The sequence below is a fragment of the Hippocampus guttulatus genome, chromosome 3, assembly GCF_054856545.1.
Source record: "Hippocampus guttulatus isolate MCC_2025c chromosome 3, RoL_Hgut_1.0, whole genome shotgun sequence".
In the NCBI taxonomy this organism is placed as follows: Eukaryota; Metazoa; Chordata; class Actinopteri; order Syngnathiformes; family Syngnathidae; genus Hippocampus; species Hippocampus guttulatus.
The window spans coordinates 11,594,368-11,619,890 of NC_141263.1; the positions used below are offsets into that span (position 1 = coordinate 11,594,368).

Consider the following 25,523-nt stretch of genomic DNA (forward strand, 5'->3'; position numbering starts at 1 on the left):
TGACATTGACGGGACATTTTTAATAAAAGGCAAGTGACACACTCTGGAGAAATTTGACTTGTCATTGGTTTTATGTACAGATGATTTATGCGAAGCCATATAACCACACACACACACACACACACACACACACACACACACACACACACACACACACACACACACACAGACACATGCACAGGAGTGATTACCATAATCTTTGAAATATACCTTCAATTTTTTGGGGGCCATTGGTGCATTTTTTTGCACACAGAAATGCAAATGAAAAGCCTCGGATCATTTATTCAACATCTTTCCTATCCAGCTTTAGGCCCAAGGAAATTCATCACACTAGTGGAATGACTAGGGAGCACTAGTAAAACTGATTTGATAGTAATGCTTTTCAACTACTGCTATTCATTAATGTGCCCAAGTTCCACAACTTGAACATAGTAGTCAGAAAACTGAATGTTACTCAGCACTAGCTTACATCTACATGCTGCTAGTACTACTAGTGATGTGCTGGGTGTCAACTGGTAGAATTTTATCTCGCTACTAGTGGTAGTAGTATCACATAGGCGTCAACTAGTGCACAGTTTTTCCTCATTAGTAACATGAATTTGTCCTACTAGTAGTAGAACAACACAGTGGTTCTACTACTGTATTGAATTGCCCTAAGATGGGATCAGCAGATCGAGCTTGAAATGGATATTAAGAACATTGAGTAAACGCTCAAACAGGTTTCTATAAAGCAGACTTCCTCAACTGGCGGACCGCGATCCACGACCGGACCGCCGACCTCCTCTGTCCGGACCTCCTCTGTCCGGACCCTCGGCAAATTGTATAAAATAAAGAAATTATAGTGATTTTTACGTTATAAATTTTTATATTTTTGGACTATAATCTGCGCATTACCGCGATCGCTTGTATTCTTTGCGTGCACTAACAGATGTAATGCAGAGGACCGCAGCAGCGCGACTTTGTGTGTATAATGTTTGACTAACTGGAGACCCTGGCTGAGCATGTCGGCGACAACGATGCGCTGATTGGCTCCTCTGAACTTAAGGTGTGTCCATACATAAGCGTCAGCACGCGTCTATCCCAATACACACGCATTCAAAATGGATGATTGTGTCAGGAAACGGACGCATGCTCGACGCCACGTTGTGCTCACAGCTTCAGCCCAGGAGAGCCGCACACAGACAATTAGACAAAACGAATCGCGGGAGGTTTCGATTGTGTGCAGTTCTGCTCCAGTCTACGCGGGGATCTTTGCAGCTGTTTAACAGCAGAACACCGCAACATGGTAAATGAACATCCCAATGGCGTCCTCAAATAATATTTGCATGCCTCAGACATTGCATTCACCTTTAGTGGAAGAACAGCACTGCACATTCCTGTGCTCCCTTGTGTCAGTATTTAAAATGGTTCTTAACTCCTCTTCTGATATTTTTAAGTGATTTCAGAGGGGATGTGAAAAGCGGAATTGTACAAATGAAAAGGATATTTTTGTTTTCATGTTTAGTATTTATTTTGGTAAAATTAGTATTTTGTTTTGTTTTTGTTAAATTAAGGGAAAAAAAAGACAACTACTGTTTAACAAAGTTAAAGTAAAAATGTCTTATTTCCCTAAAAGGGCTATTTCTATTATTAAGCAGGCACAACTTAACAAAATAAAAGAGTTCCTGTGCCTCAACACAATACCTCTCATTATTTGCTGTGTACTGGCAAAGTGAATAATTGTTATTTTCATGCACCCCATTATTGGTTGGTTGTGAGGAGTGTTGATTTGTATAAGCTTGGCTTTACCATACTAAATGGGCATATAGCCCTGCTCCCCATGACCGCCGTGCATGGGATCGGACCTTGGTCTTATTAAAAAAAAAAAAAAGTGGACCTACAGCATTTCTAGTTGAGGACCACTGCTATAAAGTGTTTGTGGGTCCATACAAGTGCAGTCTCTGTCCTCACTTTTAAACGGAAGCACGCGTGCCCCCTAATGGAGCCGACTAGTGTTACTTGAGCAGCACAGTACTGTAATTTGATAGAAAGGTGCAATTTCATATGGTATTAGTAGGATGACAGTGGCACAAGTAGTGGGGAAAAATCTTACTGGTAACATACAGTCGTTCTACTAATGCAATGAATTGTCTTACTAGTGAGAATACATAGCAAACTAGTATATGGACCTTAAGATGGGAACCAAGGATATGGAAGAAATGCTTTTTTTTTTCCATAGAGCAAAGAACAACTTTCTGTAAATCCATGATATCCTGTCTTAGGCTGTACTAGGAGGCCAAAATTTGCACTAGAAAATCTACTAGTCGGGCACAATCATTCTGCTTGTGCACAGAATTGTCTTAGGAGTGAGAGCAAAGGGCATACGAGTACATGGACCTTTAGCTGTATATCAAGGAGATGGAATGAGTGCTCATACGGCTTCCCGTGAATGCATACATAACACACATTGTCCAAGGGTGCACATGGGGACACATGGTCTGAATGAAACAATCCTCAGTGAGCCACAGCTGCAGGATGTTATAACTAGCTCCATGGAAACGGATGCAGGAAACAGGAAGTTGACAGAAACTAAGGAGGAAGTGACACAAGCAGTCCGAAGAAGGTGAACAGGAAGCGATTGGATGCGGCGAAGTGACGTAATACAGGTGAAAGGTTAAAGCGTCCCCTCGTCCAGCAGTTTGTTGATGCCGTTGCAGATCTTCCTCAGAGACAGTCTATACTCGTCTCCGTCCCCGTACAGCTCGGCCAGGAACTCGCCGTGGGCAAAATGGTTGAAAACGTGGTTGATGCGAGCGTGCGAGCGAGCCGTCAGGTGCTGCTCGACCAGCATGTGAAGCAGGTCCCGGCACTCCAGCAGGAGCTCGGAAAGAATATTCCGGTCAAAGGTGTACTCCACCTCGTAGAAGGACACCGCCGTCATGGCCGCCTGGTTCAACTTCTTCTTGAAGCGCTCCACCGTGTCCAGCTCGTCGGGGCTGAACTGGTGGTTGCGGTACAGGATGCCAATCTTCAGCGCGATCTTGATGACATCCTTGATGATCTTGTGGGCCTCCTTCTTGCTCTTGGTAAACTCTCGACTGGTCTTGTAGAGCTCATCCAAGATCTCGCTGCTGGTGTCGTCCGTGAGCATGTTGGCCACTACCATGGTCGCCATTTTGCTCAGGATCTTCTTCTGTGCCTGCAGAGCCAAGGAGCGCGAGTTGAAGCTCTCATGTCCTTGGGGAGGGAGAAGAAACGGCAAGAAATGAGAAGGCTGGTCAAAAATAAAAGTTGCTAGGTTTTACAGCTGTACTTTTGATGCAAACAGCACACAAAGGTGGCAAAAGCGCTCCACCTCTATACTTAAGTAGAAGTACAAATACTTGAAATGAGTAAAAAGTAATTGGTGAAAGTAGAAGTTCTCACTCCTGTACTTAAAGACCTTATTGAGCAGAGGTGTCCAAAATCCGTGTTGGGTGTGAAGATATCACCTATGTTATATGTTTAGCTTAAAACTTTGTATCATAGACAGGTCGACCTTGACTATTAGGTCTCTGTCCTGAACATCCGCTACTTAAAACAAAGAATGTAGTGTGAAGCTGGGCTCCTATTTCCCCTTGAGTGATTAACAGCCCCCCAAGTGTTTTCTTTTGCGTCTCCCACCTTGGGAAAGTCCCTGAAGGCTGTCAAGTGCCTTCGAAGAGGAACCCTAATCTCAAGATTTGTGGACCAACAGATATGGTCTGTACTTTGTCAAAATGCCAAAATCGAACTTTGCTTGACTTTCTTTGTTTCCGATTTTTACATAAGGGGAAGGACTGCCCGCCCCTAATTAATATAATTAACATACTATGCCTATATGTACGTGTGACTGTAGTTGCTCGGGGCTTCCTGATGAAATCTTAGACTCACAGGAGCCCGAATCGATTCGTGTTGTGCCCTGAACGTTCAGTAAAACATCTTGCAAGAACTTCTCCATTTCCAGCCTCTGACTTTTGCACATCAACTCAGCCCGAATCAAACGAACACGCGGAGGACCTGGGGAAGTGGAGAACGGTCAAGGGATCCCGCCGTGTCGACAACAACACGCTTCCCCCTGTTTGATCATCCTCCAACAGGTGCCATTTGTGGTATGCGGCAAGTTTTTCATTTGCTCACCGCATATTCAAATAAAACAACAGAAACATGGCTTGCATTAGAAGTTGACAAGAAAAAGTTAAAATCCTGAAGAATGTCATCACATTTTCGTTTTTTTTTTTTTTTAATTTCCTGATCCACTCTATCCCATGTTTTTGGAATGTGACAGGAAACCGGAGTACCTGGAGAAAACCCACGCAGGCCTGGGGAGAACATGCAAACTCCACACAGGAAGACCGGAGCCGGAATCGAACCCATGACCTCTGCACTGTGAGGCAGACACGGTAACCACTGGCCGCCCTGATGTAAATATGGTATTTTTTTCTCACTGAATAAATGCATTTGAATTTAGGTGAGAGACTATTTTGAAAAAAAAATATTAGAGGCTAATGGAGGGCAGTGTAAAAAGAAATAATCAAAAAATGTGTATATTAACTGGGATTATCAATCTATCCATCCAATGTATAGGTTTGTGAACAAACTACAGTACTTAAATCTTGACACAACTATAGAAATAAGTCATCGCGTAGTGTGGAGCTGACCAGATGTACAGTACAGAAGCGCGGTGCAAGCGCATTCTCAAACAGGGCGGCGGCCTTCTTGGAGTTGGCTGCAATGCGGTGGGCTGACTGAGGGAGGAATGATTACTATCTACTGTGGAGAACATCAAACAGCTGCAGAGAGATAACAAAGCCTCTGCACACTCTCTTTCCACATGCTTCACAGCTGTGAATGCGTGGCAGTAACTATACTTAGCCAATGTTGTCAAGAACAGTGATGTCGAACATGTGAGGAGCTGGCTAATGAAAGGTTTACTGTATTTTTATTTTATGCTCGAGCAGATGTCGCACTGTGACAAAAGTATTAGGATTCTCAACAGTTGGGGAAGTGCTAGCATGGCAGCAATAGGTTGGTCACGATAGAAACATTTTAAAATCAAGTTGGAGTCGTTGCTACACTCTTTGGACAAAAGTGTTGAGACACATGGTCAAACAAGTTAGTTTAAAAAAAAAGTATTTATGAACTACTTTTCACCAAGGGGACACACAGTTATATAATTGACATACCTGTACATAAAGTACAGACATACAAAATACAGAAAAGAAAAAAAAAAGCAGGCAATGTGTTTATGTCCACTGAAGAAGTAGCCTTGAGCTTCGTGGGCAAGGGAAGGGACTCCAAGGCCTTTTCATGTTTCGTTTTCAATTTCATGTTGGGGACCTAACCGGACAATTTTATTTACACCAAATCCGATAAAGACATCTTAAATAGGTGGTAAATTTTGGAGCCAAGCTGTCGGGGGACACAATCCGTCACTTATTGCCACATTCAACTGAAGCACATTTTGAGACATTCATTGAAGTCAAGCAATGAATTGTTCTCATGGCTCCTTTAAGGATTAAAACGAAAATGAATCTATTAGTCATTTGCATACAAATTTGCGGTTGAAATCTCTTAGTGCTTGTAGTGTGTGAAAAGAATGGGACCTAATTTTGACCCTTGAGGAATGCCGCAGGGAAGGGGAACAAACTCTGACTTGTGGGGAGGGGGCAAAAACCACAGAAAAAATATGTATTTTAAAGAAAAGAAGAAATAAAAATACCAAATAAAATGCTAATTGTTCCAAAACACTTTTTTTTCCCCCAAATGCATCATGGGACTTAGAAGTGGAACACCATTTTAATGTTGTTTCATTGTGGTGGTACTTGGAGATCTAAGTATTTAATTAGGTGGTACTTAGTGTAAAAAAACTGAGAACCATTGGAGCACATCATCTGAACATGTTTTTGTGTGTGGGTGCAAATTCACAAGAGGCCCAAAGCTGTGCCACAACTGCCGATCAGTGGCATTTCGTGTGTTAGTTTAAAGCAAAATGACATTTCATGCACATATAATTAGCCCAGAATGACATTTAACAACAAAAAAGCTCATGTCTGTCTGCAATCATTTCAAGTTGCAAAGGACGGCATGTGCCCTCTTTGTGCTCTTTTGTATGGCATCATGGGAGGCCAAGTGAGACCTCAAAAGACACTCAACAGTAGGGAGGTTGGTTTGAAGTTGTCAAACAAACAACAGAATTAAAAAAAAAAATTCATGCTACGCATGCATTAATTAGTATAATTTGGCCATACAGTGATTAATTAGTTGTTAAAAATGAAGTCACGCTTTATACCACGGGTGTCTATTTTCTATATTGCATTTATGTTGCGAATAAATGGAATGGAAATGCAGACACAGACACAGCTTACACTGGATGGCTTGCTCACTCAAAAGCAAGTTGATGTGTAAGGGGGCATTTACTGCACCAACTTGAGGAAATGAGTGGCGGCATACAGAAATCGTTTTTTCTTTTTTTTTCCCGGGGTGCTCGTGTGCCCCCTGATAGACTGCGCCCTGGGCGCCCACCCACTTTGCCCATAGCAAAAACCAGCCCAAAAGTTGCAATTGAAATACATTTAGATCTCACAACATGGATGTCATGGTACACATTATGTCCCATGCAGTAGCCAAGTCAGGATAGAACAGTGTGGTCTGCATTAGGACGATCTGTGCTTTTCATCAACAGGCGCTTTATCACTGTCATTTCCTGTTGTTCTTTGTTGTTGTGAGCCTCTGATATTCCTAAAGCAAATTGGAACGATTTGTGGAAGCACAATGATGGAAGCAACAGTTTTACAAACCACGAAGAATGCATGCGCTACCAACTTAAATGAATCACTGTTGAGTGAAATCTGTCAGGAGAGTTGAAAAACCAAGTACAAACACCAGAAATGGAAAAAGTAGTCAAACTCTGTACTTAAGTAGACATACAGATCATGTAATGAAAAAAATCTATTTAGGTGGTCAAGGAAAATAAAATTTAAAAAATCTATCACTTATACATATCTACTGTATTTCGACACTTGCGTGGGGGGGGGGACCTCTGCCTTGTGTATGAAATGTGCTGTATTAATAAAGCTGCCTCACTTATATTAACTGTAATAATCTACAAAAAAAAGTTGGACCAAAATTCTGCTGCAGAGCTTTGCAATGCTTGTTTTTCCACATAAACTAAAGTTGCAGACTCACACACTCTGTTTAGAAATATTTTGACATGATGGTGGCCAGCCAGGAGGAAGGAATGCGTAAAAGACAGACTGTCCAAAGTTTTGGTTCATCTAACAAACCACATCAGTAAAACTAGAATTGCCAACACAAGGTTCGGATGTTAGATAATTTTAGAGACATTCAGCAGTCAACATACAGATTGGCTAATGGATTGGAAGAACGGTAAACTATATCGGTTGCCATTGTTAGCCTCGTATTTTGTTTGCTATTTGATGCTGTGCCGTGCTGCAAATTGCACACGATGGGATTACCTACTTGGTCCATGTATTCCCACTAGCACTGTGAGTACACGTCATAGTGGGTTGGTGCCCTTTATTGTCATTGCTAAGGTAGTTTTGTTGCATTGTCGGCCACTCCGTACATGATATCGGCAGCATTGTTCATTCCAAACTATTGCAGAGAATTCCATCCATGCACTCATATAGTTTGATTACTCATGAAGTCATACATGATGACATCCTTGTACGTGTATAATACTTTGAATTGAATATTTTGATTAACAACAGCCAGTTATTCATTGATTAGCACACCCACCTTTTTTGCAAATCTGGTTGAGAAAACAGAGGTCTTCTAAATGCTTGTAACAAAGAATGCTCGAAGACATCGGTGTAAAATTCACTTACTATCATTCCAATTCGCTGGTTCATTTATGTGCCCTATTCTTTTCTTTTGACCCCTCAAACAACTGTTTGTCCCAATTATGAACAGTGCATCGCCACGCAGCTCTGAGGCATTTCGCTAACTCAATAACAATGACAAAGAGCAGTTAACAGGACAATCAACAATGAATTGCACTGGGTGACTGGCGCCTCGGCATTCTGTAAATGACGTCACTTGCCAGAGAATGCCAAACAGAAGCATTTTTGTTGATAAGTGCATTGCTATCACCATAACGATAAACCTGGGTGAGTTGTGTAAAAAAAAAACAAAAAAACCTAATGATAGTATGCTTGAAATATATTTAGCCGTAAGAATGACTCAAAAGATCTCTAGACAAATTTACTTCACACCTGACTTTTAAGTATATATACCTGAAACATCTACTAATGTGCAGTGACAAAGTATTTGTACTTATTATTTCCCACCACTGACAAACAACCATTGCGAAGAAAAAGTATAAAGCCACGAGGTGCCAAGCAACTCTTTGACCCCAGGCTTGACTCCCTTTTCAAAGAGTTGCTAGACCGAAAACAACATGGAGAAAGACGGTGAAGAACACTTTGAAATGTGAGTCAGAGTGTTGGATGGAGAAGGATGCGTGTGAGTCATTAAATCCAGGACGTCATAACCGACACCTAAAGCCTCTCGGCTGCAGGGTCAAAGAGGTTTTCGTGGCCACCTGCCACAGCGGGCATCCCAGTTCTTATAACAATTAATAAATAAACATGTCTTCGTCAGTGTGGACAGACTGCAGAGCGAAATACGCGCATCACGGAACAAATTAGCACTTCCGTGCAGTATGTCTTCTGTCACACCGATCCTGGAACTTTTCTGACACGCCCAATTTGAAATGCATACTTTCTTCTTTTGGTGAATGCGGCCCATCATGTGCAAAATGAAGTGTTTCATACAGTATGTGCTTGTGGAAGAAGAGCTCTCCACAGAGGACCATCCAACCATAGAAGCCATGTGTCATGGGCCATCAAAGTGGTTACATAAGAGTCTTTTGAAAGTTCATTTTTCATTTCAGGATTAGGAAGGTGACCACCGGCATTGGCCGTTGACTACACAGTCCCTCTTTGTTCCGCCTGATGTTTCTCGAGTGCTGAGTCAACACTTTCTACTGCATTACATCAAAATATACATAAAGTGTGGAACATGGACAGCAGCCAAAGCTGCCCTGCAAAAATTAAAAAAAAAATTATATGTCACCCTCTATCAAGTACATCTGGATTTAGTTATTCACTTTTAGTCTGGCAATGAGTTGTTACAGGAAATACATGTAGAGGAAACTAAATGTTAGCCTAAAGCATAACACTTAATCAACAGTTAACATTTTAACAAGACATGCTGTATCCGAACACATATCTTAGTGAGTGAACATCTCCTGCGCTGCTGCTGCACAGCATCGTATTTCTTTGATTTTCTGGCGCGATGCGGCGATTGTGTGAGATGTGATTGAAAAGAATGCAACGTCAGAACTGACTGCAGATGAGAAATGACAACATTCTGCCTTTAGATGTACAGTAAGCCGCCTACATTTTGGGGGAATTGCATATTTTCATGGTTCTACTCGTCATATACCACAATCTATGACCCCTTAAACATCTACGTAACCCTTAAAAATAAATTGCTCGCAGATGATTTCTTTTTGAAAAAATGCAGCAGAAGTGCGCATGTACTATACATGCATATGTTTCTCAGTAACTTTCACGACCAGCCCAGGCTAAACTTACAGTGCTGTGAGAGAGTATTTGCCCCCTTTCTAATTTCGGTGTTCTTTGTATCACACACACAAAGGTTCCGGTTCCTCAAACCAATTTGAATATCACACGAAGACAACGCAAATGCACTTTCTACATTCCAATTTAATTTATTAAGGCACCAAAATTTTTTTCGAAACTACCCTATGAGAAAAAGTAATTGCCCCCCCCCCACCCCTCCTCTTGTTAAATCACATAGTAACAAATAACAACAGTGAATCACTACATTTGAATTCACCCAGGGAAAAAACAGCCAATTTAATGCACTAAATATTACAGAAATTCATTGTGGTTGCTGAGCCCTAAAACACGCCAGAATGCTTTTGCGGTGCTTCTCCTGTCTGGATCAGATATCTCACACTCACACGCGAACGCACCACTACGCAGCCGTTGCTCGTGACAACATGCAGATGTTCAGCATTGGATGACACGCCGCAGGTGCATGCGTTGTTTTTCTGCAGGGCACAAAACCCCACAGTAACCATGACCGCACGTCTATGTGCTGTATGAGGACCTTTTTGTCCCGCTCTAAATATTATCAGTACAAACAGTCAAAGAACCGAGATGCTAAAGGGTAGGTGTGTTGTTGGCAAGCGATGATGGTAGCATCTCGGAAATATACACTTTTTTTTTTTTAATCTACAGTACTTTTGCAGTCAATATTCCTCAGATGTGAATAGCCCAATAAAGCCGTCATTGAATCTTTTGAAATGTCACAGTGATTGAGAATGTTCCATGTATGGTAATCACTGTTATGCTTCGTGGTGCTTTGGGAGCAAGCCAAATATGCAGTTTAAGAGGTTTGAATGAAACACGAGGCACCGTGTTATATCAATACCATGGAACCGAGATGAGCGGTTTGACGACTACAGGTGCACCTACCTGCGCTCTTAAAACTGTTGGGTTAAAAGTAACCCAAATTGGGTGAAACAGCTAAGCGCTGGGTCCAAAGGGGACTGAACGAATGCTGGGTTTTTATTTTTTATTTAATTTTTTTTATACCCAGCACAATGGATTGAGGATTTGACCCCAAAAGGTAAGGTCAAGATTTGGATCAACAAGGGGTAAGAACTACTCATACAAATGAGTTAAAGCTACCAAAAAAGTAGTTACCAGGTTATCAGTATAGCTGTGGTTAAAATAGTTATTACCAACATTTTTTAAGAAGCACGAACAAATTTCCTCGGCCAGGGGTCGCCACAGCAAGTCACTCCATGAGACGTTTGGTGCAGTTTATGCAACATCCCTTTTTAAAGGACTAGAAATGGCTCGGAACCACCGTGCAGTTTAAAAGGGTCTTGCCTTTGAACCACAATGCCCATGTCCAAAGTCAGCGGTGTTACAACGAATTTTACATTCAATGTACTTTATCTTCATTACTTCAACGCATTCTGCTGCACTATAAATAACATTGGTGAACAATTTTTTTAACTGAAGAGCCCCAAAAATATGTATTGATGAATTCTTTGCCCTGATTCCAAACCCGCCCTAGTTTTTCTCCAGCACATCACTTTTTCATAATAATAATAATATGTAGTACAGTAATATATTTAATAACATGTATGAATTAAGGCAGGGTGGACCAAACCAAGTGTGTGCTTTTATCAGTCAAATTTTAAAATGAAAATATCCTAAAAACCTGATGTACGAGCTCGACGAAAAGTTAAAAAGGCATTTTGTGCTGATGATCCATCAAATAGTTTTTTGCGGGGTTCGCCGTACTGCTTCCCGCTGGTTAGGGTTGAATTATCTTTGGGAAAGCCCGGATAGTTGACACAGTTCTTGCTTTGGATCCAATACGATTTAGTTGACCGAATATTTGGCCGGTGGTGTGAAACCGCATGTGATTGCAGACAGATCCATTCCTGTGAATCTGCCAGTTGATGTCTGCTTGTTCTGTGGACAGAAATGACTGGATCTGCTCCAAGTTGATAAGTGTCTCCTCCCCCGGGGACCCAACCTCGCAGCAATACTAACAAAATGTCAGAGAAAATTCACTTCAACCAAACTTGCCTGGCAGTTTGCATTTCACAGTTTTTCCTCTGGCCTTATCTTTACATTCCGACTCTCTTTCATATTTCTCTGGGCCGCAACTGGAAAATAACATTTTCATGACCTTCTTGCTTAACAAGCCTGCTGAGGATGGCCCACCACAGCTTGACTGGTGCAATTGGAGGAGTATTTGTTTATTATCTTTTCGTCATTCCAGGTCTCTCCTCCTCTCAATCTGTCCTGTAAAAATGCATTTGCCTATTTTTAAATGCCACTGTCACATAATGACTCAAACACGCAAGGCCTGCTTTACTCCATCTGTAAATATGAAGAACAAGAAAAAAAATCCTGGTTATTGAGAAAGCGATGGGCTCCACGGAGAAAGGGGATAAGTAAGATGTCTTGTTCATGTCACGCCTTGTTCAACCTTTTCCAAGGCGTTGTAGTCTGAAGGAGGTCATTCACCTCAGCACTAACAACTACGCAGGATGGAGAGGGACAATCAGGGTTGCAGGCTTCATGAATAATTCCCTTTTAATTGCTCTAATGGTTTTCATTAGCATGAGTTAAAAGTCCTTTCACTTTAGTGGATGTGGATTATTTAGTGTGGTAGAAACTGGAAGGCGCACATATTTATTGATATATATATTTTTAATCGAGTTTCAGCTCCACGAGGAGATGGTGTACATCCTCCTGATGGATCGCGAAGCTATTCTGCTTATTTGAAAGAAAAAAAAATAGCTTCAGAAATGAATGTTGGGCTTTGGGTGCAAACTGCTGGTGTTCACACTAAGACTTTTTTGAATGGATGTGGCTCGGCACAAACAGCAAACTCATAATTTACACTTACTCATTTGTATGATTTGTTTGATTCTCTGTCAGAAATTAGTTTTTGCCCAATAATGAAATATCGTGATTCTTATTGCAAAGACTTGGTACTGGTGTACACAAGCTTTTCGGCATTTATGCAAAAGAACATGTTAAAATATTTTCATTTTTGTGTACTGAAGGCCACTTCAGGAAAAGTCATTTCATTGCATTACGATATTTTTTATTACTGACACATTTTAAAACAAGTTACTTTACACACAGTTTATGATTATTAGTATGGTAAAACTTCCAGTCTTAAACTCCTCGCAAACCACTTCCAGTAAAAGCCTTTTTCAGTCAGAAAGAGACACGATCACAAAACGCCTTGAGGCTTATTTAATAGTTTGTCCCTCATCTGCGTGACTGCCTTTTAACGGCTATGTCCCTGAAGAGTTGAGACCAGAACAGGAAGTGGCAGGAGATGCGACTGATTAATGCACCGTTGGCTTGATTGCCTGTCACGAGGAAAATGGAAGAAAGAGACATCAGCGACCTCCACCTCGGCTCCCATCACAGCCACTCCGCCCAATGAAGGACAACGAAACCCAATCCAGTCCTCTGGGGATAACAAATGCTATTCAAGACATCCCGTCTTATCAGAGAACGGAGCTTGTGGGTTTGCTGCCCTTTGACCTCTATCTGCTATAAGATTAATTTTTCAACCAGCTGTGGACTGCTACTGTTTGGTTCGCACAGAGCCAGGCCCACTCAGCTGGTTAGTCGGGCATGGGAAACTGGCCGCGGGCTTTTTCTGCTTCTTTCCCGTCAGTGTGGGAGCTTTTCTCTACCACTCTGCTCTGCCAAATTCACATCACTGACGCATAGCAATACACAGGACTGATACACAGGAACAAAATACAGTGAACATCTCCGTTAAAGATGGATGGATGGATATATGAGGATTTAATTAGACATCATAGTGTTTTCGTAGAGAGGCGGACGTGCTAACCAGTCGACCACCGTGCCGCCCAATTCACATCATATGGTAGTATTAAGCACACTCAGTTAAACATTTCGGTGCTTAAATATATACTGTACAATGTTTAATGTCTTGAAACTTTGCATTTGATTGAAGGTTTCGATTGGAAACACATGTCTGGGTTTAAAACCCCACTTTGGAGCCTAGCTTAAATGCCCACTTTGAAACCTTAACACTAGTGTAAAAAAAACCTGACTTTGGAACTGAACACTAGTTTAAAACCCAACTTGGAAAGCCAAACACTCCTTTGATTTCCAAACCGTATTTTAAAACCCACCTTGGACCCTCGCCCTAGTTGAAACTCTGCTTTGGAACCTCAAACCTAGTTTCAAGTGTGGGAGGTAAAACTGTATGGAAAAGCAATTGCCGGTATATGGTTTCACGATATTTATGGATTTTCGCAAACACCCCTAACGATAAAGACGGGTTCATTTTATGTCTTTTTCCATAGTGCATGACAAGATTTCAGAACCTTTAAAAACTTGACCTTGAGATTTATTACCCTGAGATTGTCTCCATTGCAAGTCCTCAAGGATCACATACACACTGAAAAATGTTGAAAACAATATTACTAGTCCTCATACTACTCCGAATATAAATAATTAATACCAAGAGGATGGACAATTGGTGCAAATGCCGTTTTGCAGGTCCATGTAAATATTGTTTTGATGATGCCGTCTCAGTGCAAATTTAAGAAAAAAAGTCAGTCGATAAGTCAATTTCAATGTTTAAAGAAGGACTCGTGTATTGCTGCCATTGTGTCAAATTCTCATGTTGCCCATGTTGAGTTCAAAACTTTATAGAGATGTGACTCATGTGTCTTCTTTAAATGAATGAAAAGGCCGATTATCTTTCTATTTTTTTTCTTATTTTGGACTTTGTGTGAAATGAATCTGATTTACAATAGATGTAGATTTCATTTTAAACCATTCAATTAAGGACAGAAAGGTGGTAGAAGAAAAGTGACCAACACTGGAGCTCCTGTCAAAGTCCCTTTTGCATCAAATCTACTTTCTCACTCACTATCTTTTCTCCTCTAGCATCATCGCATCTGACTCTTTCATTTTGCCAATCTCTTCCTCTGCATCTCCATTTCACTGAGCCGAACGTCAAGGAAGTAAATGTTTTCCGGCCCTGGTTGAGCCGCTTCTGTCATTAGCCCTCGCCAAGTCTCAGCATGGCGTAGCAGTGCTTTAAAAGAGACCCACACGGCGCTGCAAAGGCTCTCACTACTCACAAGCACAATCATCCAGGCAATGCCAACCTTCCCCATAACTCTGGCCTCCAGTTGGCCCGTTTACTTGTTAACCTATTTGGACTCAGTTTACATCCAAGTGGGCCTGTGGGAAAGCTCCAAAGAGGACCAGGATCTAGATGGAACAGCTGCTGGTCTTCTTTTGATTCTTTTTCTGACTTTATTAATCCTTATCCCACAATTAATTTGCCTTTTAATTATATTTATGTATAATTTATTAGTTTTGTATTATAACGGAACATCCATTATTTTTTCTCAGCTTAAATTCAAAATGCCTTTCAGTCTCATGCGCAAAGAAATCTGACCCTGGGCTAAATCCGATGTCGTGCTGTCACTTTGTGGCTTCGACGTTACAATTAGTAACCACCATCGGGCACATCTGCTCTTCTCACATGTTGAATGAGTATCCACTGAGCTTGTACCACTTGGATTTTTTTATATTCAACAGCCATTACGAATAAAAATAACCTGAGCGATTATAGACAGATTGAGAGAGCGGTGGTGCATATTCAGCAGAACACAGACCGCTCAGAACACAGATCCGAGGAACTCATCCAATGGTATGTGGGCAAGTGCTTCGTAAGAATGAACTGACATCAAATGCCAAAAAGAAAATATGAATAGTGGAACCTTTAAAATATAATGTCTCTGGAGTTGTACTGTTCGGAACTGAATCACACATCAAGAACCAACGTCATGGAAGATGTCGACATATCTTGCTAGTAGCCCTCAACATATAGCAAGCATCTAAGGATCAATTCCAGATCTAGTTTTGTATTTTTCCAGAGAATTTTTTTGTTGTATTTTTCCAACTGCAATTGTAAAAGAAGGATGAGCCACAATAAGGGGTGTGAAGAGGGAATTTAATTGAACAATAAACCCATTTTAACCCAATGGATGCATTCATGACCCACCTGTGGTATTTGAAAATCTGTGATATACATTCGCTAAACCACATTATAAAGATTTTGGTTTTCATAGTTCTATCCCCCACATTTTAAACTCATTAACACCACCTTTTCAAGTATTTCATAGCACATATAACACAGTTCTCAGTCATGTTCTCTCAAGGCATGAGAGACTCTCCCATAACATCACTTTTAGTGAACAAAAACAACTGAGACTCTTGCTGGTTGCATGGTTCTACAATTTAGAGGCACAGTGTACTTTCTTCAAACCGTTAATTCGACAACTCCCAGTTCATTTATGGTAAAAATAGCACATCAAAAAGAGAATTAAACATGCTACACCAAAATGTTCAACCAAACCATATCATTTCCCTTCATGAAAGTCCGCTAGCTTTATGCCAACATAAAATGCGCAAAGCTTATCAAGGAAATGGAATAAATGCTCAAACGACTAGCCATAAAGCAGCAGCACAGACCACATGTCTTTTACCGATTATACACCTTAGGAAGCCTCGACTGAAATAAAAGCATCCGATGAGAGGTAAATACAGCAGGACTGGCTAATAAGGTTTCTTCAAAAAATGAGCTGGAGAGATTTGAAAGTGGATGTTGAAAATGATTGGAAGCAAAGGACAGAGGAGTTAGGGTGTCAACGTTCTGGGTCAACTTAATTAAAACCTTTTAATTGAGGTGTTTCACTCTGGCCTTGACGGCCTGATAGCACTGAGTGCAAAGCCCAAGTGCTGCTCTCCTCATGGCTGCGGGCCCAAGCACCGCAGCTAACTAATGACAAGGAAATAACTGTGGTTTACGTCCTCTCTCTCTCTCCCTCACACACACACACACACACACACACACACACACACACACTTGAAAAGTTGTCCCAGCCTCAGAGGGAATCCATTTCTCCTGGAAACTTAACCCTCTCCGCTGACAGCATAAATCCAATCCCCCACATGCATTCACTCTCATCCAAGACTTGGAGAAAAACTCTCACATTTGAGCCTCCCTTTCCTCATTCCCATTAAAATGTCATAAACCACAGATATTTCTGGTTTTCCTTTTGCTTCCCACAGGCCATATTGGATAGCAATAGTGGAAATGATATATAATTGAGAAAGGAACACTTTACAATAAAGCAGTTTTAAATGATTTATAATGGGTTGCTAATGATGTAATAAATAGTTCAACAAAATGTCTGGGATCACTATTTGGCAAGTTGAAGCTGTTGCCGAAGATTTCTACCTGCTCACTACTATGTTGCTAAAATTCATAAGCAGCCAAGGGAGCCTTCTCTCATGATTGACTTCTATCTAGAATTTAGAAAGGGGCAGGGCTAGGTCATAGTGCACACTAATTCTTGTCTTGGGCTACATTAGTGTGTCGACCTCACAGTGCAGAGGTCGTGGGTTCAATCCCGGCTCCGGCCTCCGTGTGTGGAGTTTGCATGTTCTCCCTGGGCCTGCGTGGGTTTTCTGCGGGTAGTCCGGTTTCCTCCCACATTCCAAAAACATGCAAGGCAGGCTGATTGAACATTCTAAATTGCCCCTAGGTGGGAGTGTGAGCGCGGATGGTTGTTTGTCCCTATGTACCTTGTGATTGGCTGGCAACCGGTTCAGGGTTTTTTGTGGAAACCTTGTTCACCTCTAAAATATTGCTGTGGTGGCATCTTGTGGCATTTTGGTGTCAAGCAACTATGTTGAAGTGAGGAAAGGAGCTTCATTAAGTTAGGTCATAGCCTTGTATAGAAAAAGTGATTTGCCGCCATCTTGTGACATCTATAGAGAATTATAAACCTTTTTGGGTGGGTGTCGGTTGCGTGCAGATTTTTTGCCATTCATGATATATGCCTCTGGGCATTGTAATATTGTCTGTCTGCATGTGATGCTCCATCCTTTGTGTTTAAATATCTGTTGCTTCAAAGAGTTATAACATTTGTATTGTGTGCATTAAACTGGCGAATATTGGAAGGCCAAGTAATGTAGTTCGTTTTAAATACACATTTCTCTTTGTTTCACAGTAAACTTCAACTTATAGGGCATAAACAGCTTGAAGTATTTTTTGACAAAAAAGCAGAAGTGGGGGGAAAAAAGAGAACATTCTTTTCTTAATGAAGCTTGTTAGTGTCAATGGTAATAGTGAAACAAAACAAGGGATTTGTCCCGTTTCTCTGGAAATGATCTTGAATGCAAGAATTTTAAGGTAACAAGTTCATCCCGTTTTTGTTTGGTTAAACAAGTGTATGTTATTAAAAAAAAAGATGTTTTTTGAATTTATAGCTACAAGGTAATTCATCAAAGTTGTTGTTGATGCTGAACACTGAGAATAACATTATATGAGGTAATTCCAAGGTAATGCCTCCATATTTTCCATTTCACACTTTATGATCACGATTAGTTGTGTTGTGCCAGAGTTGGGTGTGTGTGTGTGTGTCTCTCTCTCTACGGGGGCAGGGGTAATGTGGAGTTGTCCTTCATGCCACCTCGTTTCTTATATCTGCTATTCACCACAATCATGACCTACCGATACTTTATGCCACCCATTTTAAAACCAGAACTGATCATCAAACTAATAGTCCAATAGGAAGTCACTGTATTCTTTGTGTCACCGATCAAACCACAGACTTCTCCAAGGCCTGGCGAGAGTACCTCTGCCGTTTAAGTACATGTTTTAGAAACCAAATTCCTCTCTGAACGTCCCATAGAATACGCGTGGCATGATGCATATAACACCTGGAAGTCTTAAGGTTTGTCTTGTGCAACAACACGGGGAAAAAAAAATCTCCTGAGTTGCCTTTTCCATTTTCGGCTATGCTTTTTTTTTTCTAATACCGTTTGTGTTAGAATTTTCCAGAAGCACCTCTTGGAGTCTGGGATGTGGGTGTATGTCATGTGCAGGGGCGCAGTAAGCACTCTCCATCTGCGAATGAGATTAAAGAACTGGGGGATGCATGCAAAATCAACACACTGTCTCTTATGGAAAGTCTTTTGAATATTTATTCCTGAAACTCCACATCCAGCCTCATGTCCATGTGCTAGTATGTTCTTTGCCCTACCAATAAGACAGTTTAGCTCATTGGTCCAAAGCAGAATGATTCAGACACATTAGTAAAACAACTGTCTTACTAGTAATGGTTTTTCCACTGCTCGTGCCACTTTTGATCTATAAGTATGCAATTAAACCCTCACCTAAACTACTGTACTGCATTAATAACACGAACAGCATGTGTTGTTTTACTAGTCTGATGAATTGTCTTAGTAGTGAGGACAAATAATATACTAGTGCATGGACCTTAATATGGATTTCAAGGGTGAAGCTGTTTGAGCATTTCTTTGATTTCATTTATACAGGAGATGGTACTAATATGCTCTTTCTTATGAGTAGGACCATTCGGGCATAGTAGTAGGACAATAATAAAGTCATTTGAGCACTTATTTGATATTGCTGCTTTCAAGCTCAAGGTGCATGGACTCATATGTCTTTTGTCCACAGGAGTACGACAACTGTGGCATACTCGTAGGATAAATACATGTTTAGTGAGGTAAAACTGAACTTGTTGACAACTGCGTGCTACTAGTACTACTAATGAAATGATACAATTATCGTTAAGACCGAGCACTTCACTAGAAGCACTTGCAAAAAAAATAAATAAATAAAATAAAAACGAAACAAAAAAAAACCTCGAAGAGATTCATTCTACAAGTGCATTAAACTGACCTACGACATTCTTAACATTCCATAGTCTCTCATATGTAAAACATGTCGTGACAACACTATGGGACGTGTAATGAAGTTTGATTTTATTTGTGACTTTGGCCGATTGTTAATAGATACAAAAATGTCCTGGCTGAGGATGACATTTGTATTGTGCCATCAAGCAACAGCTTTAGTTTCTTTGTTTATAATACAACCCAAAAGAAGCAGCCCTCATGCCCCTATGTCATGACTGGACTACACTTCACAACATGACATGACACTGCACGATACACTCCGCTAAACTACCAAACAGTTTCTGAGCAAGTCTGAGTTCCAATGCGATGTTGAAGTCGACAAAGATGTATGGACATAACATCGGTAGATGGCAGATTGATTTCTGGGTGAGTGAATCATCCTGATTCTGTAGCCAAAATAGGCTGTGAGCTGACTCACTGTCCGCCAGCATACCAGCAATGTTGTTATAAGAATCATTTTCGCCACCAAGGAGGAATATTGTGAGGGAAGGCGTAACAAGTGGACACAAAATAACGGAATGAGTCATTGAAATAACAACACAACCATTTTAAATTTCCACCTGCAGCTCCTGGAAAGGCTAGCAATCATTCAAATATACAAACACTACAAAAGTGCAAGGAAATACTGTATACATTAATGTGACACCAGGCGAATGAAATTATGGCTTGCCCCTAACATATAAAGTGTCACTGCATCTACTTCTACTGCTGCTCAAGAAATGTTTGATAATGTTAGTTATCGGCAAACGACTGATTCACTTTCCGTCCTTTTTACTGAAACATGCAAAAGAGCATCTTAATCACATCCACATTGCACAGAGCATCCAATGACCCTAAAGTTGCTTTCAGGTTGAGTTGCGTGCACCCAAATGTTTTGACAATTTAAACATCTCACTGGGCACCCATGGCAATCACAGCTGGTCACCACTGACTCTCATTTTGTCTATGGTGGCCTGAAACGGGACTGCTGAGAATGTAGTGGGGTAGGCTGATAAAATATGCCTTCCTCAAGAAAGTCATCAACCTCTTTTTATTCTCGTATGGCAGTAAAATGTTAAACTGCTTCCAAAATGGAATGTGCAGCATCCCGAAAGAGGCTCTGATTGCTCGTTCCAGTAAGTGGCACTCGAACACTTGAGCGCAAATGATCTTGTTTTGCAACGGGCTGTATGACCTGCCTGGATCAAACATCTTCCCCGATGCAACGTTAGGGGGTCACTGAGAAGAATGCGGAGGCGAGTTACATCATGAAATATGCTTACTAACAACAACCATAAACTGCTCAAGCCAGAAAGGTCACCTGAAAACAAAACATCAATATTTACTCTTTTGGTGTAGCATACATAATACGTGCACATTTCTCATTTGACAAAAAGTTATTTGTTGAACCGAAAGGCACTTTCGTAGTAGTGCATCTTGACTTCATTAAAAATCATAATCCAAAAATGTTGACCTTTACAAGGCAGTCGAGCTACTTTTTTTCCCCCTTGACAGTAGACTGAATGATAAAAAGTGTGGTGCAGCCACAAGGCAGGATGCATTTATGTATGAGTCAGACTCTACTGGTTGAAGAAATTTCATTTTCCTTCATTCTCACTACACAATCCAGACAGTCAAATCTCCGAGACTTTACTTCATCTGGTTTCATGAAGACTTCTACAGTCTTGGACATAACAGAAAGTTAAGTAGATAGTCTCAGCCTGTGGCTGCATATGAAAGTCGGCTTTCAAACCTGGACGTTTCCATGCCACATTTACACTGCCGCCTGGCTCGCTTATCAGGCTACCTTTGCCAGGGGATCAAAAGACAGACAATGTGCCAGATGGACAAACAGATGGTGGGGTTCAACGGAGCATCATTAACATACAAAGCCCAAAAAACCCCCAAAACAAAAACTGTATTTGGTGTAACATTGATAACATTTTCGATACCGTCATTCTATTGGAGACATAATTGACTTGTGAAGCCACGACAAACCTTTGCTTGCCAACTAGGGGAAACCATTCAAGCACTTATTCGATGTCCTGGCTATTCAGCTTAAGGTTCATGTACTCGTATACTCTTTGTCTTCACGAGTAAGATAATTCAGCACACTAATAGAACTACTCTGGCCCACAAGTACAAGTATGGAAAATGCTAAATCGAAGTCATCAATAATATTAAATAAGGGTTCAAATGGCTTTCCATGAAGAATTCTATACATCTTTGACGTCCAGCTCAAGGTGGAACTACTATGCATGAAGTCTAACTAATAGTGGGCAAGACAGTTGTTTGACTAGTGCAGTGATTCTAAAAGTGCGGTGGGAGCTCCACTAGTGGTATGTGGACTCCCTCTAGTGGTACTTAAAAGAATCACTGAATTAAATGTTCAAATTGTGCATGTTATTGTGGCAGCATGGTGTATTTTTGTTCGGTCCAGTTGTATTGAACGTTTATGTAAACTCAATTTGTATTTAATCATAAAGAAATGTTTGACATTCATTGGGGCAACATTTTTATCATTCAAGTACAATTTGAATCTTGCTATGTTTAAGTGCAGTGTTAATGTTCAAATGTTATTGAGGCCAAAGCCTCAGTCTCATTTTGAATAACATGTTTGTCATCATGATGTAACTTGGGAAGAATTTTTGTGGGTGGTACTTGGTGTCAAAAGAATGAGATCCGCTGGACTAATGCATCCTGGTCAATCTACTAGTGCACTGAATTGTCTTACTTGTGAGGATCGAGAGCGTACTAGTACATTGATGTTAAGATGGGAATCCACGGAATAAATATTCCAACGGCATTTTATAGCTGACTACATAACACTCTGAACCACAACACTCCAATAAAACTGATCACGTATTTATACGAGATGCGTCGGAGAGAAGCATTCAGGGACACCGCACGCTCCCTCGCCCCACTCGGATGTGTTGATGACCAAACAAATGTTGGAGTTCGCCAGTAACTGGCGGCGACTGGGCCGCCTTTCACCAGCAGACTACCCAGCCGGGCTCGCTGGATCCACACAGTAAATAGTTTTTTTTTTTGGAGTAATTACAGAACTGATGAAAACATAGTTCAGGTGTTTGGAAATGTCATGGAAAATGGCACCCAGTGGACAATAACAAAACAAATCAAAATAAGCTTTTTAAAAAAATGATTAAATCATAATGTATAGAGTAGAATGTATGTCTGGGTTTGATACCAGTCCTGATTAGTAGTAGTCAAGAAGGCTGATATTTGGAGCCGCTATGTCAGGAGAGCAGGGTGGACTGGACTGAGCAAAGTATATTAACAAAAAAATACTTACAGGAGTACACTGGAACAACTAACTGAAGTACACAAACAAAGTCCTGAAAACCACTAAAGTAGAAGAAAAAAAAATCCTCCAAGAGAAACAACCCATGACCGGAGCACACGAATAGACACACAGATCCAACAGAACCCAGGGAACTAAATACAAGCAAAGTGACGAGACAATGAGAAACACCTGGACAAGACACAAAGGTTTGAGGGAGCTGATTGGTTAAACACAAGGGCACGGATGACGGGAACAGGTGGAGACAAAAAGGGCATATGAGAGAACAAGCCCAAATGTAATCTAAACAGAAACACAACACGACATTCATTTTCAAGGGAAAATATTGGTGACAAATAAAAATACTCCAACTTCAGCTCTTAACTTTGTTGAAATGTCATTAAGAATATTTCTGGTGAACAACATTTCAGATTTGCAAAATGTTTACGCAATTATTAATGTATCTTATCGGTTGTAAGATATTTTAAAAAGGCACATGTCGATATTTGTCATAACTTCATAACTGCCACTCTGTCATCTGAGTGTCCACTTCATGGCAGTGATCTGTGATTGGCCTGGCCAACTCAACATCATCCGCCCGTGGAGGTCTGCTTGCAGTCCCTTATAAATGTACAGTACTTTACGCACTTGGATCTTCTGCATGGACTCCTGCGAATCAATGTCAAAGACTTGCTGAATTGAAAGGGAATGAATGGAGCTGCATTCATTGACCAAGGTAAATCGGCTGTGTCTACTCCCACAGCGGCGCCAACGCCCTGTTCTAACGACACGTATCTATGAAAATACCCCCCCCCCCCAAAAAAAATTAATTGAAAGAAAAAAGAAAACTCCATGTAGCACACAATTTGATTGCACTTCGCACTAGACTTGCACTGGAAACGAAAATATAGCCCTGAGAGATACTTTTTATACTGTACCTAATATTAAATCAAGAGTACCCTTTAGTTTCTTTATTATTAAATCAAGAACATCCTTTAGAGTTACTTCCAATAAGATTACCCTTTATACTTATTTTTCATTGCATTTTATTTTGTTACATTATTATATTTATTAAATCTAGAGTATCCATGAACATTATTTTGAATATTAAGTCAAGTATACCGATTAATTACTTTACTTCAAATGTAGTATAGAGTTCGTGCTAATAGTAAATCTAGAAATACCCATTAGAGTTACTGATGACATTATGTCAAGTGTATTGACTACAGTGTACTCATCAGACTTAGGATCAATATTAAATGTAGAATACTCATATGATTACTTCTTAATATTGACACTCAATTACTCATTAGAGCTACAGTAGTTTTAATATTACATCAAGAAAATCCATTAGTTATTTCATTTTTAAATCTTGAATACCATAACAGTAACTTTGAATTAATGTACAATACTTGCAGGGTTATGAATAATAATACTTACCCAGAGAGACGTTAAATCACCTGTAGAGTCAGTGCGATGCTTCAAATGAGTTGCGGGCTACTTGCAGAGTACGTGTGATACATGAAATGTAATGAAGAGTATGATGTGTAGCGTTAGGTTAAGAAGTGAAATGAAGGAGAGTTGTGTACCTGGCGAGAGGTCCCCATCACTTTGCTCTCCGGAGTCAGAGTCCATGTTCTCCTGCGGGACACAAGGAGGTTGCAATAGCGCTCTGATTCCTTTTCTGTCACGCTCCCTTCTTCCCCTCTCCTCTTCTGATTTTCTTCTCTCCACGCAAAAAAATAAAAAAGATGGAAACCACAATTTATTTTCTCCCCGCTGAACTTCTCTTCCCCACCCAGCCCTTGGGTCACTGCAGCGGTGGGAGGAATGCGTTCAGGATCATTTGCTGAGCTGTCCTTTTGGTCTTTCTTTTTTTTTTTTCAGCTTGCGCTCCCTTCCCCTGACTCCTTCACTTTCCTTGTTTCTTCTCCCTCTCATCTACTTTTCTGATGCCCACTCTTCTCCCCTCCCCTCCAAACATCTCAGTCCGCCCCCTCTCTTTCTCGTCCCACCTCTTCCTCCTCCTCCTCCTCCTCTCATCCGGTGCTGTCCACTCCAATTCTTTCTGTACCTCTTTCTGTATGCAGCCTGTTCCTCCCTCTCTCTTTCTCTCTTCCTCCGCTCGCTCTCTCTGGGTGAGAGCGCTGCTTGTGTGTTTTAGCGGAGCGGTGGGAGAGACTTATTCGAGGCAATTTAAAATTCATCCCAGCATATGAATCCCATGACCTCTTGTTACTGGCTCTCATAAAATGAGGCCCTAACTATCCACGGTGGTCATATGATGTAAGGTCAGTTGCTGTTTAACCATAGGCAGTAAATGTTCCTTGCACATCATCTCCAAGTCCAATCTGGGCCTCTTTAGGGTTGTAAATAAACTTGAAGCAGTGTTATGTAAACATGGTGTTGGTCAGGGAACCACAATTGATCTATTTATCATGGTTGTTTTTAATGTTGGCCCTGGTGGTGTTGTAAACTCTGCTGTGTGGTGGAGTGTCCTTGAATGAACTATTACCGTATTGGCCTGAATATAAGACGGCCCTGATTATAAGACAACCCCCTCTTATTCAAGAGTCAAGTTTGAAAAAAGAGTTTTTGAACACTAAATTAATTTTTATACAGAAAATAATTACAGTACATCTGAAACAAATGATTATAACAATATATTTGATAGAAAAAGCATGTTATTTGCCTCATTCAAATCTTAATATCTTAAGATTTAAATATGTAAACTAAAGTGCAATCACATTCGTAAATGAATGGCTTCTGGTTTTTGAAACGTAAATTACATCATAACTTCTCATCTGCTGGTTAACCTGGCCGATCTTCGACCCACTTTTCTCCAGATTGTCGCTACGTTT

General features: G+C 40.7%; 1 protein-coding gene across 3 annotated transcripts; it reads right to left on the reverse strand.

Annotated features, from left to right (window-relative positions):
• On the reverse strand, positions 1–24,601 carry tnfaip8l3 (tumor necrosis factor, alpha-induced protein 8-like 3). 3 transcript variants are annotated; one of them, XM_086106773.1, is made up of 2 exons: positions 24,252–24,601; positions 1–3,216 (listed from the first exon to the last, which is right to left on the reverse strand). In XM_086106773.1, the coding sequence occupies exons 1-2, from the start codon at positions 24,295–24,297 to the stop codon at positions 2,654–2,656; spliced, it is 609 nt and encodes a 202-aa protein (XP_085962899.1). In that variant the 5' UTR covers positions 24,298–24,601; the 3' UTR covers positions 1–2,653. The 3 variants fall into 3 exon arrangements, with proteins under 3 accessions (XP_085962899.1, XP_085962902.1, XP_085962900.1); XM_086106776.1 differs by lacking the exon at positions 24,252–24,601 and adding an exon at positions 24,103–24,195; XM_086106774.1 differs by lacking the exon at positions 24,252–24,601 and adding an exon at positions 22,675–22,818.
• Between the last annotated feature and the right edge of the window lie 922 nt (positions 24,602–25,523).

Coding starts and splice junctions, on each gene's coding strand:
- tnfaip8l3 (XM_086106773.1), bottom strand. CDS start 24,297: ATGGACTCTGACTCCGGAGAGCAAAGTGATGGGGACCTCTCGCCAG. Junction 3,217..24,251: donor TGATGGGGACCTCTCGCCAG/GTACACAACTCT, acceptor TCCCTCCCCAAG/GACATGAGAGCTTCAACTCG.